Below are 17,636 nucleotides of genomic sequence, written 5' to 3' on the forward strand. Positions count from 1 at the left end.
TAAATACTATAAAATTTATTCTTGTACTCCCGAATATTATGTGACTTTTAAAATTACTATGAATTTGATATAATCATTATTGAATTTTAATTTAATAGTAATTTTAAAAGTTATAAATTAGATTAAAGCTGTAGCAAGAAAGCAGAGTGAGAAGAGAGAAGAGAAAAAGCCCCTGAGAGTTTCTGTTCCGCCGATAAACCTGAAAGTGCATGTTCCTTAAAACAGTCAAAAGCATATTAAATCGGGTTTCACATAATGAAAAATTCTGAGAATCAAAACCAGGGAAGAAATGATAAAAGCAGTTGCAGGCATGCATTTTTTCAACGGCAAAAAAAAGGATAAGATGGGGATGAACCAAATTACAAAAACTACTAAATTCTTGATCAAGCTACTGTTTCTCCGGTTGATCAGCTTTGATATCCTGGTCTCCCTTATCATTGTCGCCATCATCAAAGTACCTCTTCCAGAACCAATGCTTCTTCCATACTCTTTCGTTCATTTCATCAATATGAATTCCCTTTGTTTCAGGCAGTATGAAGATGGCGAATGCACCCATTACAACAATACATGCAGCAAAGAAGAAGAAGATGGTGGACTTCATCTGACATAGCAGTGTGAGGAATGATTGAGCAACGACGAATGTGCAAAACATGTTCATGCTAACAGCAAAGAAAAATCCAGCACTTCGAGTCTCCAGAGGGAAAATTTCACTAGGAATCAACCAGCCCAAGGGGCCCCATGACCACGCAAAACCAGACACGAAAAGGCAAACCAAGACCACCACAAACAATGCATAGTTATTTGGCATAATGTTTGCAGACTTCAAATGCACCTTAAGTATTGCCCCCATTACAGACTGCAAGAAACAAACAATGCATCGTACGCGTGTGGTCAATTTAGTGAAAGCAAAACAAAATGACAAATGAATCTGGGAAAATTGTTTGAGGGAGTCTTTATGATCATTTCGGCTTTGGTTTGTGTCATGTTCCTTCCTGTGCACACCGGACATAAGTGGGGTACCATGTGTTTCCAAATGTGGCACTGGTCGGCACCTAGTTTGGTCCCGTGCGCAAAGGACATATGACACAAGCCTTAATTTTTCTATAATTTCAATAATAAATTATAAAAATTAATGCAAGGATACTAATGTTTGGAAGCAAACTCTACTAGTGAATAATGTTGTAGCAGAATAATGGAATCATATGATTTCTATGTTTAATTTATGTGCTCATTTTGCTTACCTGGGCTATGAACATTTGAATAGCAGCTTCGATAAGCAGCTTCTTTCTTCCAAACTTATCAACCGTGAAAATTGCAACTAATGTTGATGCTGCATTAACCAAACCAGTAACAACAGCTGATAACAGAGACGCATCACCCCCGAACCCCATAGTTTGAAACAGAACCGGTGCATAAAACATGATCACATTGATGCCAGTTAACTGCTGAAAGACTTGAAGAATCGTGGCGCATACAAGTTGAGGCCTGCTAGAGCGTTTCATGAGATTTCTGAAGGAGTTCTTGGTTTGTTTAGCCAATTCTGTGGCATGCAAAAGCTCGTCAAACTCTTTCTCGACATTGTCCACGCCCCTGATCTTCTTGAGAGTGCGCAGGCCTTCGTCTTTCTTCCCGCGCTCTATGAGGCTGGTCGGTGTCTCCACGATGATGAGGGATCCGATGAGAAGAATTATGGCAGGCACTGCAGCGCCACCCAGTGACACCCTCCACCCATATGGGTGCATGCGCGAAGTGCCGTAGTTAATCACATTTGCGCACAGAATGCCCACCGTGATCAGAAACTGAAAGCAGATATTCAGGCCTCCCCGGTACCTGGCCGGAGCGATTTCTGATATAAACAATGGTACTGCCTGTAATAACATTTCCCATGAATATCATCAATAGTACTAGAAAAAAGCACACTGATCCAAAATAAATAAATAAATAAATAAAACCTCTTAACTCCAGAACTTCTATCACATTTGTAATTATTTCTCTAAACTTCAAAAGCTCTTAATTTAAATTTTAATGTATCAATCTTTCAATTTTTTTCAATTTCACCCATCTATTAGAATTTTTCGTTTGGCATAAAAAACGACGATAATTCAGGGAATTAAGTGAAATTTTTTTAAAAAATTGACACAGAATTGAGGGTGGCTCGAGTGGTAAGTCGCTTGGCCATGGTGTCTCATGAAGTATCAGATCTAAGGTTTTAGTACAAATAATTTTTTGGGGCCACGTTAGTGGGTCAAAGCATGAGCACCCGTGTAGAAGGGGCGCTTTGGATCTAGTCGGGATATCCCGATTATACAAAAAAGAAAAAAAGAATTAATGCTACGATTCTGACTAATTATAAATTACCTGGTTACCAAATCCAACACCAGCGCCAAGTAACAACCTTCCTACGATAAGCATTTCAATGTTCTTGGCAACAGTGTTCAAAATGGCTCCAGTAACAAAGAATAAAGAAGCGGCTTGAATTGTCGGCTTTCGACCAAACTTCTTGCATGAAATGGAGGCAAAAAAGGAAGCCAAAATGGCTGCGAGATACAGTGAAGACGTAAAGAGCTGGAGATACTGGTTGTCGTATTTGCAGTAATTGTTTTCTTTGACTTCGTGCTTCGTACGGTAGACAGCAGGAAAGAACTTTATCAAGAAATCATCCATGGAAGTCACTCCTCCTGTACATCATATCAACAAAATCAAATCGATCGCTTTATTCATCTCCCCAAAAAAAAAAAAAAATGATATGGTTGTATATACGTACCGGAAATGCCAATATCGTAGCCAAACATGAGGCCGCCGAAGGCTGCAATAATGGTACAGACAATGACCTGCGATGTAAGCTTGCCTGGGAAGTCCATACCGCCGCCACTGGATTCGGCAAAGGCCATGGCAGGCATGATCGGACTTTAATTTGCTTGATCTTCTGGGCGACGAATTAAGTTTAACCCAGCTAAGAGATCGAGAGTAGGTAGCTAGCTAGAAGTGTGAGGCTTAAACGATATACTGTGAATATTTATAATAATCTAACACTAAGAGTGAGATCAGGAGAAAGAAGGTGAAATGTAGGTTTGATTTTTTCAACTAATCTTATCTTCAATATTTCATTGTCTTTTACCATCCTTAAATCTCTCACTTCTCCGTAACTCCTTTGTTTTTGTTGAGATTTATTCTTGACCTTTATTATGATCTTATCCATGCATGTCTCCTAGTACTGAGCATACAGAACCTAAATACAGTTTTTTTTTTTTTTTTTTTTTTTCCTTAAGAATAATTAATGCTAGAAATAATACTTTTATCCAATAACTATTTCATAATGCTACGTACCAGCTCAACTACTATATAACCTTTTAATTCTGTTTTTTTTTTTTTTAGTAATGCTAGATATTATATTTTTATACTACAATAGTATATTTGTCTAACAAGATTAACGTGACATTGCAAATCAACAATTGAATTTTTTATTATTATTTAACGATGATTAATTCCAAGGTTAGTTGAGTATTAAGTTAGCATTGTTGGATAAGTGTTAGATATAATCATAGTATCAAACATATTTTTGTTTAATTTTTTACAATGATCGATCAAATGGTTAGATAAAAATATGATTTCACGTGCTACTTTTTTCTTCATGGTTGAGATTGGATGGAAAAAAAAAAAAAAAAAAAAAGATTTGAGTTTTGGTTGAATGAATACATATTAATTATAGGAGTGACAAAAAATTATAGAATGGGAAATAAAGAAAAATTGTATAGAAATTTGTTAAAATATTAATTAAATCAATAATTTATTGTCTATTTAAGTTTTTTGAATAAGTGATAATTTAATAAAATTATCTAATTGAGAAAATAAATAGTCAAATAAAATTCTCTAGAAGTGACAAGGCTGAACTGAAAATAAAAGACATGATTTTTTTTTTTTTTTGGTTAAATACTTTTTTGCCTCATGTGGTTCATTTCATATCGCAGATCATACCTTGCTTATGGCTAAAGACGAAGATGATTCCTCTGTCCAACTTCCATCCAAAAACTAACAAAAATCCGCGTCACATGTCTTAAAAAACTAACATGGCCGAGTAATGCTACAAAGAGTAAAATGGGGGTGGCTGGCTAGCCCCATTTTCTCCGAAGGGGAGGCTCTAGCCACCCCTCTTTCTTTCTTTCTTTTTTTTTTTCAAAAAGTTTTCTTTTTTAGTTTTAATTATTATTATTATTATTATTATTATTATTTTGTAGTTTTTAATTTCTAATTATACATAGGGATACCTGACAATTTTTTAAGACATGTGACGTGGATTTCCATCAATTTTAAAATGAAGATATCATTTCCGTCTTTAGTTATAATCGAGGTATTACGAAATAAACCATATGGAGTAAAAAATAAAATCATTGAACCACAAGAGTCAGACATATTTAACCGTTCATTTTTTTTTTTTTTAGAAGAAAAGACATACGAAATTACCAATGAAGTAATGCTGAAAACAACATTTTATATCCCATAAAGATGATGTGGTAGTCCCAACCAACTCTTCGATCAATCAATTAAAGAAAAAAAAATCTAAGTATTATTTGAGACTGCCATGTCAACTTTATGATGAAAAGAAAGAAAGTGAAATATAACATTATTCTCATGACAACATTGGATTGGAAATCAAGCGGCCCATAAACGTGAAAAAAAAAAAAAGAAAAAAAAAAGGGAGGATATAAACTGAGATATCACTCAATTTTTTTTTTTTTTTTTTTTTTTTTTTTTTTAAAAAAAACTCAGATATTACTTGGCCGAGTAATGCTATGAAGATGATCATTTTTCTCTCAAATGTCATGTAACTTTTAAAATTACTATTAAATTTGACATGATTATTATTAAATTTTAATCTAATGGTGATTTTAAAAGCCATATGAAAAAATAAGAGCAAATAATAATATGAGAGTTCAAATTTATGTTTTAAGATTATTTCGGTATGTTAATTACTGTGGATAATGATAAGAAGATCCGGCGGCAATTAATTGGTGAAATATCAAGATAAACAAATAACCTAGATTTATGTAATCCTAGTTTTGAAACACTGTTATAAGGAATTTTGGGTTGTGTTTAAACAGTTCTAACGATTTTACCAAACATTAATTAAGGAAATATATATATATATATATATATATATATATATATATATATATATATATATATATATATATATATATAAAAACTGACCTAATAACCTATTTTAAAATAGTTTATTGAATTTATAAATATGCTAAAGTGACAATCAAATTATCAAAGTGTGCCAAAAATGACTCTTTTGTCGAAATATTCCTATAATCCTACATTGTATTGGTTGATGTGATTCTTATAAACAATATTATTCTTATAAAAAGGAGTGCGACATGATTGTCTATATTGTATTGGTTGATGTGATATATAACTAGTAAGTGCTATATCGTGGATTGTCACATGGCAGACAACAATTTAGTGACTCACGTAATTAATAAGTATTACGTAAACTATCAAGTTAAGTTGTAAACATGATAAATGTCATGTAGACTGTAATTTGGCATTCTAAATTTTAGTCGTTAACGTAATAAGTGTCGCATAGACTTTTTACATCAATTGTAAAAAAATTATAATAAAAATTGTAGCACCCTAACCAAATTCCTATTTGAGTGAGGTCAAAGAGTTGCCGGGCGGTTTTGCTTGTATATACGGAAATGGGGACAAGGGGGTTTTGCTTTTACCTTGAACAATTTATTTATTTATTCTTTTATTTAAGGAAAATCTTTGATCCAACAAATAGTTTGCAACCCCATGACACGGATACTTTGTTGACAGTACTAATTAATTATCGATAAACAAATTATAAATTTGACAAAAAAAAAAAAAAAAAAATCAAAAGAAATCAGCTTCTCTATGTTTTGGGAGACCATGTATGTTAATCCCTTGTTGATATTAGATTTCCCATTTGCATTATATTAATCCCTTTTCATCTGTTTGGGTTTACGGATTTAAAATTTTTTGCGATTTAAAAAATAATTATTTTTTAATACGTGCAATTTGCAAACTCAATTTTTAAAAACAGAGTTAAGGGTTTAGTAAAATCGGAATTTCGCCGTCAAAATATCCTTTTAACATTTAAAATCGTGCGTTTTTAATACGTACCACATTGCATGTGATTAACAATTTTATTTAAAAATACAATTTTAGCCTACGAAATTGTAAGGCCAAACCGACTATGAGTTTATAAAAGACCAACCTTACAAGTACAAACAATATATCTTCCATAAAATTCGTAATGATACCCAACTTGCTGATGATCATGTTCTTCAATCCACGATCATGGTCTCCTTTTTCTTTTTTTTTTTGGTCAAAGTAAGCAGATGGCCCCTTTTCAACTAGTACTTAAACAGACGCATAATATTTCCAGGAAAATTATTTAGCAAGGAGAGCAAGATGGCACATATGGTAGAATATTAACTAAAATAGTTAAATTTATCATTTCATATCTGCTTAAGTTTTTAAGACATTTGATAATTTAACATGGTATTAGAATAAAGATCCAAACTTCAAACTCTGTCTTTCTTTGAAAAAACTACATGATAGGTATTGTAGTTTTTTTTTTTTTTTTTTTTTTTTTTTTTAAGTACATAAGCCAAATGATCAGTTTCTGTCATTTATCTTTCATTTTAATTAAATATTTAATATGTTGTGCCTAACTTATTAAGGTAGAATTTGTGTTGTGCCTCACTTGTTGAGGTAGAATTTGAGCCTTTACTTGAAGGAGAATGTTAGTAAAATATTAATTAAAATAATTAAGTTTACCATTTTCTATTGTATTAAGCAGCTTTTGAGATAAATTTGTAGTTTAATAATACACGAACTGGTATGTGACAGCAGAATCAAAGCTACTAGTTAAAAATCTTGCTTCCACTGTCCCTTTTTTGTTGGGTCCAATAGTAACCTAAGATAAATTACCCATAAATGCAAATAGATTAGTGCATGTACAACTCAAAGCTAGTCTTTTTCAATTTGGCATGATCAAACTATAGCTGGACCAAACATAGAAGGCATTCCAGCTTCTACAACCTACCTCCCTATACACACAACCTACATATATATATATATTGAAATACCTCCCTATATAAAATTATATAAAGCTGACTTGACCCTTTTGGTAGCCTCTGCATGGCCACCATTTGCATCTGAGTCAGGAACTCTCACTTTGGCTGCTGTTTGGTTTTGACACTCCTCAATGATCTTACCCTGGCCATTTCATCATTCTGGTTATATATCTTCTCTAACCAAGTCTTCAGTTCACCCTGCAAATTTTCCATTACTTCTGATCGATCATGAACCTTACCTGGTTTGGCAGGTCTGTGACATTCATATAATCAATCAACTTTCTGGTGCAGACGTCACTTGAAGATGATTAGATGGTTCCTGTTTAATGTCAAAGACAAAGGTGCTGAAGGTGAGTATAATGCCTCTTCTTTTTCATTATAAATATCTATTTTCTTTTTTGTAGTATTGTGGTTATGTATAAGTCTAAATTTGCAACAAGCAAAGACTACTGAAAATACTTAGTTACAGTGCAGTTACTTACGTGTAATAGCTATGGTAAAGCAATTCAGGTATGTGAAAAAATTGTTCCCAGATTAGGGGGAAACAAGAGTGTATGTTAATGCTTTAACATCTCCCCGGAATAGCAGAAAAAGTAAAAGAAATTCAATTTGTTTTTTTCAACTATTTGGCATTGGAATAATTCAGTTATAATCTGTGTTTTTATATCTTCCTTTTTGCTCTTTCTTCTCAAAAGCCAGATGATATATAATGAAAAATAAATACTAACCTTTTCTTTGATATTTGCAGAGACGTCCAGATATCCCTTTCCAACAGCAGTTTTTGATGGATCTACAGCTTCACTTTCTCTCAAATTTTCATATTCACCTCCAACATTTTCTGTGCTTTCCAGATTGCATGCAGTAAAAGCAGAGTTTGGCAGGTGAAAAATGGTATCATGTTCATTTAGTTTTCCTGAATCTCCAGTTTCTTCTTCGGTTATTGAATTCTCGATCTTATCATCAAATGATTTCGATGGATTGAGAAGAGCTTCACCTTCAGTCAATTCTCTTGATTTTTCATCATCATCTTCTATAAATTCTGAACTAGTTTCCTCATCTGGTGCTGGGGGCTCCAAAACAGTCGCCTGTTTGATTAAGGATTGAGATTCACCTCCACTTTTTTCAAAAGACTTAAACTTCTCTTCGCCATCCATATCACTGACTACTGGATCATTGACATTATAGAGAGTGTTGGCTTCTGTAGTAAACTTCTCCGGTTCCTGTTTTATGTTACAAATGGAGCATATGTTAGTCAAGTCATCTGTTGTTTTTTCACTCCTTTTCAATTAAAAAAATAAAAAATCTTTCTTTGGTGTATGCTTGAACGATATACTTACGAAAATGATACAGATCATTATCTTAATTGGTAACAGATGACTCATCAAAACAATATAATTAGGAAAACTATGCAATAGCAATCAAATAAAATTGGATGTAGCATGTCCAGAAAAAAAAAAAAAAAAAACAAAAAACTAAGGAACTAACTATAGAAACTTCATAGCTATTTCAGGAAATATGCAATCAAAAAGACTGTCTCTTCTGGTACCATGGTTCCAGGTATACTATTGTTGTCCTATACTGGTTTTGATAGGCCAGTGCTGGCTTTGTGACTGATCCGTGTTTTGGATTCACCTTCAATGGCTTGATAAGATTTTGAATTTTCCTTTCCTTTCTCGATCGCCATTAACCATGAGTTCCCTCAAGTTGTCAACAGTGTTGGTTTCTTCAGTAGTCTTCTTTGTAGGAACAGATGGTTCTTGTTAAATATGAGGTACAACAATTGTTGTCAGTGCATGTGAGATTGAGAAAGTATAAAGAAAGTGAGTAGTTAATATACCTAAGTGGACCCAAACCCATTTCTTAAGCTTTTGGGTTAGAGTAGTGTCCAAATATGTCTATTAATATACTATTTGTGGACTCCCAACATGATTCTCTCCCTAACAACTGTAAGTCAAATTATTTCAATTTTCAATGAGCATAACGGCTCCTATGCATGCATAATCCTGATATTTTCTTGTTATGAAGGCAACAAAAACAGATCATATAAGATGGTAGCATGATATGCATGAGAGAGAGAGATGTATTCTTTCTTGTCCTAATATAATGCACAAAATATTTATTCATTGCAATAGGAATACTAACCAGCAAACTTTCAAAACCATGATCTTTAGTTGGGCGAGCATGTGTATCCTCCACAATTTGTTGTGCATTTTGAGGTGCAGTCAGTGTTAAATTTTGTAGTTGTTCATCTAGTGTATCAGTTTTTGCATTGTTTTTTTCTAAATTTTGACTTGAATTCGATGAGGAGGCTTGATCAATTTCAATCTCTTCTGGTAGTACAGACTTTGGTGAGGATGATGAACTTGAGTTGATGGGGACATCTTCAATCACCAACTCTTGCGACAAAGCTGATTCAATGGGATCATCATAATTTTGGTTTACTCCAGAAGCTCCACTTGCTATGATACTTTGTTCATCAACACTTTCTTGAATTGATTTCAAGTTGATTTTGTCCTCATTAACCATGGGTTCTCTCAAGCTGTCAACACTGTTGGTTTCTTCAGCAGACTTCTCTGAAGAACTAGATGGTTCCTGGTCAGTGTGAGGTACAATTATAAATTAGACTATTTCAATTTTCAATGAGCATTAGTGCTCCCATCCATCATATCCTGATCTTTCTTGTTATGAAAGCAACAAAAACACGAGTCAAATGGTAGCACGGTATGCATGTGTGAAAGAAAGATGCATCTTTCTTGATCTAATATGTGCACAAAATAATTAATCATTGCTGTAGGAATACTAACCAGCAAATTTTCATTAGTTGGGTGGGCATTTGTATCCTCCACCATATGCTGTGAATTGCGAGGTGCAGTCAATGTTAAATTCATAGGTAGCGGTTCATCCAATGTATTGGTTTTTGCAGTGTTTTCCAAATTTTGACTTGAATTCGACGAGGAGGCTCGATCAATTTCAATCTCTTCTGGTAGTATGGAAATTGGTGACGAGGATGAACTTGAGTTGATAGGGACCTCTTCAATCACCAACTCTTGTGACGAAGCTGATGCAATGGGATCGTCAGAATTTTGGCTTACTCCAGAAACTCCACTTGCTATGATACTTTGTTCATCAACACTTTCTTGAATTGATTTCAAGTCGATTTTGGCCTCATCAACCATGGTTTCTCTCAAGCTGTCAAAGCTATTGGTTTCTTCAGCAGACTTCTCTGAAGGACTTGATGGTTCCTGGTAATTATCAGATGTAATTATAAGTTAGACTATTTCAATTTTCAACGAGCATTACTGCTTCGTCTGCTTCCATCATATCCTGATATTTCTTGTTATGAAAGCAACAAAAACAGGTAAGTCAAATGGTAGCGTAGTATGAATGTGTGAAAGAAAGATACATCTTTCTTCATCTAATATATGCACAAAATATTTATTCATTGCAATAGGAATACTAACCAGGAAATTTTCAAAACCATGATTTTTAGTTGCGTGAGCATTTGTATCCTCCACCATATGTTGTGCATTTTGAGGTTCATTCCGTGTTAAATTCAGAGGTATTTGTTCATGCAATGTATCGATTTTTGCAGTGTTTTCCAAATTTTTACTTGAATTTGATGAGGGGGCTGGATCAATTGGGATCTTTTCTGCTAATACAGACTTCGTAGATGAGGATGAACTTGAGTTGATAGGGACCTCTTCAATCACCAACTCTTGTGGTGCAGCTGATGCAATGGGATCATTAGAATTCTGGTTAACCCCATAAGCTCCACTTGCTATGATACTTTGTTCATCTCCACTCTCTTGAATTGATTTCAAGTTGTCTTTGTCCTCAATCGGCTTTGGCATGTACACAATGACCTCATCTTCAGTTAGCTTTACTTGATTTCCTCCAACATCTTTAATAGGCTTTGAGTTGTTATTCCCCTCAATTGATTTTGCAGAGTCCAATAAGTCCTGATTCTCAATAGGCTCTTCAGTGTCTTGCTTGTTCACCAGCTGCCATCCACCATTTGTGCTTTCATTCATCTTCAATTCTTCCGTGTCAGCTGTTGGCCGGGGTACTATAGGATTAACATCATAAACAGCGTTCACCCCCTTTTTAGACATCTCATGAGGATAAGATAAATCCTGCTTAATATTCCAATGGTACAATGGTAAGTATTTATAATTTAATGGTGCGTTTGGGTATCGAATATTTCGAATATGAATAATATTCTGAATCTGATCACGGATTTCAAGGCAATGAAAATGTGTTTGGATGTTGAATATAATTTTAGATTCTTTTGAATATGTGTTTGGGTGTTGAATTTGGTAGATTGAAAAAAAATGTTTTATAATAGTATAAAGTGATTGGATTGTATGAAAAGTTGTGTATAATGATTGGTATGGTAAAAAATAATAATAAAAAATATATGATGGGTTTTAAAAAGTGTTTTATAATAGTATAAAATGATTGAAAATGATTGAATTGTATGAAAAGTTGTGTATAATGATTGGTATGGTAAAAAATAATAATAATAAATATATGATGGGTTTATTCAAACTATTCAAACTTTATTCAAGTGACTTATGGGTTTTATTCAACTTGGATCCGGGTATGGGTTTTTGAATAAAAACCCGGTTCGAATATTGAATATTATTACGAACCAAACGCTACTTTTCTTGTTTTTTCATCTTGAATGAGATAGCATTACCTAGTTTTGTTCCTAAAAAATATACAGGTTAAATACACTTTACCCCCAATGTTTCACCTCTTTTTTATTCTTGCCTCCAAAGTGAAAAAATTTGTAATGTGCCCCAACCAAGTTTCAAACATTTTGAATGTTGCTCATCCGTTACTTAAGTCCATCCTTTTTTTACGGAAGTAGACTCACGTGCGACACACGTGAGTTTTTAAGAGAAATTATGCCCGGAATATCCCTAAAAAAAAAAATTGAAAAAAAAAAAATTATTGAAGGTGGGGGGTGGCATGAGAAAATGGGCGTGGTTCGGCCAACTCCATGTGGCCAAATGGGGGTGGCTTCCCCTCTGGGCCACCCCGAAATGGTCCATGGGTTGGCTTTGACCACCCCCCAAATTATGTTTTTTTTTTTTTTATTAAAAAAAAAAAAAAAAAGCTTTTTTGGGGATATTTTGGAAGGATTTTCTCTTAAAAACCCACGTGCGATTTTTGTCAAAAACGACAGACTCAAGTAACAAATTGGCAATATTGAAATTTTTTAGAACTTGGTTAAAGCACATTACAAATTCTTTTAATTTGAAGGCAAGATTGAAAAATATATGAAACATTAGGGGGTAAAATGTATTTAACCCAATATATAATAATAGGGAGAACTTCACTTATAACCCCTAATCTTTCATCACTTTTGAAACAAGGTACCCAAACTTTAAAAAGTGTCAATTTAGGGTATTCATCTTTCAATTTTTTTCAATTTTAATCATCCGTTAGAATTTTTCATTAAATCATGTCAAACTTTCCAAAATACCTCGTTTTCTTTTTAGGAAAAAAAAATGCAAGGATTAATGTGTTGGTTATAATTTAACGAAATTTACAAAAATACTCATGCCTGAATATTTGAAAAAAATTTATAATTTTTTTAAAAACAAAACCCAGGGGTGTTTTGGAAATTTTAATAGGATTTAACGGAAAAATCTAATGGATGGTTGAAATTAAAAATAAATAAATAAATAAATAAATAAAAATGAAAGATGGATACTTTAAATTGATACTTTTTAAAGTTTTGGTACCTTATTTTGAAAGTGATGAAAAATAAGCGTTATAAGTGAAGTTTTACCATAATAATATTCTGAGGAAGATGTTTTGAAAGTGATTTGATAGCTTAATTATCCTACTATGACCTTTGATTTCGATATGATTTATGTTTCAACCTCTTAAAATTTAAACTTTTGTAATATTGGAAAATGTTAGAGACCAAAAATAGTACTTTGTAATGGCATAAAAATGACTAGCTGACCTCGGGGTTTTCAGAATAAACTTCATGAAGTGAATGAGCAACCAACTTCTCCATCAAATGCATTTCTCTTTTCAGATTTTCAGTTGAAGACGGATTTGAAGATTTAGAAGATGGAGACTTGGGTTCCCCAACTTTTTCCACTACTTGTTTGACATCAGCATGGATCTTATGGTGGATGTTTATTGACTGAGCTCGACTCTCTCCATATATGTCAATTGTTGGAGATGACAATGAACTGGTGTCCGTTGATTCTTGAACATCTACCTGTTGTGGATGTTTGGATGACACAACAACATCCTTAGAATTCGTGTTGCCTTCTGACAATCCTATTTCTACAATATCCTCCCGATGGACTGCATATATTCCTCTTGATTTCGATTCATTTTCTTCTACTCCAGATTGGTGGAATGAGGCTCCCCACATTTCTTCACTGACGGAAGTGATCTCCTTTTCAATTTCCTCATCATATGTCATGGATTCTCCATCAGTAGGTGTAATAGTTCCATCAACTGTCAGTGGAAGCGAACCAACTTCTGAGACCTCCACTTCCAAGTCAGAAGCTATGGAATTGTCCGGAGTATGATTACCTGCAAAAAAATTACAGTCTTCCCTCCTGTTTTTGTCATTTGCTGATGGACTAGAATCATATGAAGGTTCACTTTCAGGCTCAGCTACTAAACTCCTTATGGACATTTCAGCAGGATTTGATTCTACATTTTCTGAAACTTTAGATGAAGAAAATGAGTTTGACTCATCACTGCTATCTTCAGTTAAATCTGTCTCCATGTCAACTTCGCGTTTTTTACTTAAGATTGACTCCATTCCTTGAGATCTTTCCATCTCCTTCTCTTCTTTGATGTCAATCGTGTTATTTTTAGTAATTATATCCTCTTCCTGTTCGATTCCCACCGAGTTTATTACCTGATTGTGAGCTAGGGTTCCAGTTTCAACAAGATCAGGAATGTTATCAACAAGGGAAATGTGGTGATCACCTTCTTTATGTGATAGTTGTTCAACTAGCTTATCATGATCTCCAATATCTGCGAGGGAAAAAGATTATATTGTCTCAGATTTAGAGGCAGAAGTCACCTCAATTTTCTGATCATAGGATGAGTTAATATTAACAAGTAACAAAGATCTAAAAAATGGAAAAACTGGTCTTACTTGGATGCCTTTGGAATCTCGAGTGTTCTGGTCCCTCCAAGGCCCCCTTCTCGGTAATAAAAAGGTGGCTGAACTTTGTGTCTCGTCGATCTTGCTTGATTTCCCATGGGAAAGAAGGCCCCAGACTGAAGCTTTCATGCCTGCAGAATAGCATTTCTTTATGAGCTGCCATGAATTCTTGATCAAAACTGTCTCCCATGAGATTGGGCTTTTCTTCAAGGGGGTCATAGGGAATGTCAAATGGGTTTCTTGTTGGTAACAAAATTGAAGGGGCTGAATCAGGCATTTTTAAGCGTTCAATTTCGTCTAAAATGTTTGGGACATCAATAGGGTTGTTTCTTGCAACAAAAATTGGGGCAACTTGACTTGGAGGAATGCTGTCTAAGTCAATCGAAGCTCTCTCAACCTGCATTCTACGCAACTTTTTTGCTCTTCGTTTTGCAATTAGACTTTCCAGCCTCCTGTTTCTTTCTATCTCAGAAATCCCCAGATCCATAAGATTTCTCTGATCATCCTCTGTCCATTCCACAGCCTGATTCCCATCCTCTTGCGCCTCTTCTTCATCGTCATCATCTGCTTCTTCCAGGTTGTCTGTCTCTAACTCAATAATACCAACATCAAATTGACGAGTCTGTTCTGAACGTTCAGAATCCAATAATGCACAAAGTTCTTCAAGATTTTGAATATCTTTAGATGCTGACTTATTAGTCGAGGAACTCTCTCCATGCTCAAAAGAACGACTTTCTTTCTCCTTTATGACAGTTTTACCAATTGGATCCTCATTTGAAGCTGCCTGTAAAACCATATCTTCTTCCTTCTTACCACTCTGTAGATCCAATTCTTTGTTCTTCTCTTTAACATTTCTTCGAACACTAGTTTGATTTTGTAAGGAGGAGCGATCATTTCTGTTGACAACATGATCATATTCAACAGAGCCAGACTTTTTATGTAATAACACATTGTTCCTTTTCTCATCTCCTTTGACAATGTGGGACTGTTCCGAAGTCCAAAAGATTCTTAGAAGAATACCAATACAGACAAGAAATGGGGAAGAGTAGGCCAAAAAGCTGAGGATGAAAGGAAGAAATACATATACAAGGAGGGAGAAAAATAAAGAAACAGAAACAAATGGATGGTTTTGTACAAATCTATGACTGGTCTTGATGGAAAACTGAAGGATTGTACATAAACAAACTACAATATCCTCTGCATTAACACCCATATCTATTTCTTTCAGTAATCTGCATATATAGTTCGCAACCCACCTCTAGAACTTATGAACAATATGCAAATCTAGCAGATTTTAGGCAGTACACAAGAATGAGACAAACATTGGAAAAGAAATACCCATATTTGGAAGAAAATAAGAATTGGGTATCGAGAACCAACTGAAAAAGATCAATGGCTCGGTACAAAATGCAGAGTTGGGGTTGATTTTTTTGATAGAAAACTAAAAGAAATGTGATGAACAAATGAATAGGAAGACAGAAAAGAGAGGTCAGATTTCCCCACGAACGTTTAGAAAGTCAAAAGCTTTGTTGTGTTCCCCAGAACTTTGGGATTGGGATGTCTATTTTAGGAACCTTTTGTTTGGCTAATAGCGTTTGAAGATCCTCGGATTCAGGAATCAGGAGTTTTACATTCTATTTCTCTTCCTAAGTTCATGGGATAATAAGGACAAAACAGAAAACTGGTATGTGAAGGACGGGTGGTTGTTATGTCGTAAAAATAACATATTTGTCACATGACCTCGTGCTTTTCAATAATCAAAAGTTACCCTCAAAGATGACTCATCTTTGTATGGTGGGATTGAGGTCCTTGCAATTCAAAAAATAAACGGCATGGATCCAGCTACACCAATAATAAAATAATAAAACAAAAAAAGAAAAGAACAAAGAAAAAAGTTAATGGGTTGCCTGACTGTCTTTAAGGTGGTCAGCCACCTAAGTGTGTAGTTAGAAGAAACGGATCCTATTCATTTCAAATGAAATGGAGAGGAGCCGGTAAGTGGTTTAAGAATGATAAAGTAGTCATTTTATGTTTTTTTTGGGACCACTTTACACCTCTAAATGTATTAACTGGTTAATCCTTCTTCGTAATTAGGGTAGATTGACAACATTCTCACTCTTCGAGGGTAGTGTCGGGCACTGCAAGAGTGTGTATGAGTCTATGACCATCACCTAGTTGTTTGAGGATGATATACCACCTTCAAACCTTAAGGATGGTTGCACCATCTTCAATGACTCTTCCTAATGGTTCGAAACCACCTACTATCTTTGATAGCTTGTGGGTGGTATGACTATACTTGAGCCACCATGAAAGTGGTGAGTGGTCCAACCATCCTAATTACCTTAACAAGGCAATTAAACATCCTTCCAAAGAATAAAATGGTGGTCAACCATTCCTCAAGAAAAGTGGTCACTCTAAAGGATGATTTAGCCTCTCCTTTATTTATCTTACTATTTTTTTTTTTTTTTAAAGACTTGCGTGGGTAAATTCAAACAATTTATTTTAAATGAACAGTCTAAATTGTTAGAATTATATGCCAAACTGAATCGTCTAAATCTTTAAAATTGTAGACCAAATATCAGGGACCTCACTCCTACATGATGGGTAGGCCTTTATTAGATGACAAAATCAATTTTTCTTTGTCATCCGCCTGGTTTTCCTCGTAACATATTTTTTCCTAATACGATGAATGTAAACAACTTCCAAAGTCCCATCACCAATACCATGGGGTTTACCAGCCAAGGTTTATGATAAAAAGGAGTTGGAGAAAGCAAGAATCTATACCATGGGCTACACTCTTTCCACTAGAAGACTGATCCAACTTTTTGAAAATCCTGTCAGTCTTACTGTTCATCACCCAAAAAAAAAAAAAAAAATCCATCCACTCATTCAAGCTCCAAAACCATATGCCTATTTTCACACAGAAATGGAAGAGTTAAGATTCAACTTGATTTTACTCAACTTTAAAAGAACGTAATGAAAAAGCTAACTCAAAATCAGAGTTTGAGCTTATACAAACTAATTACTAGTGGCCTAACATAATAAAGGAAAAATGTTATGTCGGTTCTTTGAAGTTTCATTTTTTCTCAAATCATTGATAAGGTTTAACGTTATCAAATAATTTCACCAGTTCTCATTTCGTTAAATTTTTAAAAGCGTTAAGTGACACATGGCCATCAAGCCATATAATATCCAATAATTGAAAAAAAAAAATTGATTTTAAACTATCCAATCAACTAGTTTAAATTAAACACATGCCACTTTAGCACAAAATTTTAAAATTACACATCCATTTTATTACTCTAAACCTCAATTCCAAGCCAACTTTGACATTGAATACTAAAACTCAATTACGTACAAAGAAATCAGCTAGA

The 17,636-nt window shown here is 34.2% G+C and overlaps 1 protein-coding gene and 1 pseudogene across 1 annotated transcript; both read right to left on the reverse strand.

Moving 5' to 3' along the window:
• Nucleotides 1-230: 230 nt before the first annotated feature.
• Nucleotides 231-2,960, reverse strand: LOC133878276 (sugar transport protein 8-like). The gene is made up of 4 exons (XM_062316811.1): nt 2,765-2,960; nt 2,359-2,678; nt 1,242-1,868; nt 231-856 (listed from the first exon to the last, which is right to left on the reverse strand). The coding sequence occupies exons 1-4, from the start codon at nt 2,898-2,900 to the stop codon at nt 389-391; spliced, it is 1,551 nt and encodes a 516-aa protein (XP_062172795.1). The 5' UTR covers nt 2,901-2,960; the 3' UTR covers nt 231-388.
• Nucleotides 2,961-7,006: 4,046 nt separating this feature from the next.
• Nucleotides 7,007-15,475, reverse strand: LOC133876917 (uncharacterized; annotated as a pseudogene).
• Between the last annotated feature and the right edge of the window lie 2,161 nt (nt 15,476-17,636).

Source organism: Alnus glutinosa, chromosome 9, assembly GCF_958979055.1.
Source record: "Alnus glutinosa chromosome 9, dhAlnGlut1.1, whole genome shotgun sequence".
In the NCBI taxonomy this organism is placed as follows: domain Eukaryota; kingdom Viridiplantae; phylum Streptophyta; class Magnoliopsida; order Fagales; family Betulaceae; genus Alnus; species Alnus glutinosa.

What these genes read in the sequence shown, in the direction of transcription:
- LOC133878276 (XM_062316811.1), bottom strand. Translation starts at nt 2,900, where the DNA reads ATGCCTGCCATGGCCTTTGCCGAATCCAGTGGCGGCGGTATGGACTTC. An exon ending in CTACGATATTGGCATTTCCG is followed by an intron (nt 2,679 to 2,764) that starts GTACGTATATAC and finishes TATGATGTACAG; the next exon opens with GAGGAGTGACTTCCATGGAT. An exon ending in GTGTTGGATTTGGTAACCAG is followed by an intron (nt 1,869 to 2,358) that starts GTAATTTATAAT and finishes ATGTTATTACAG; the next exon opens with GCAGTACCATTGTTTATATC.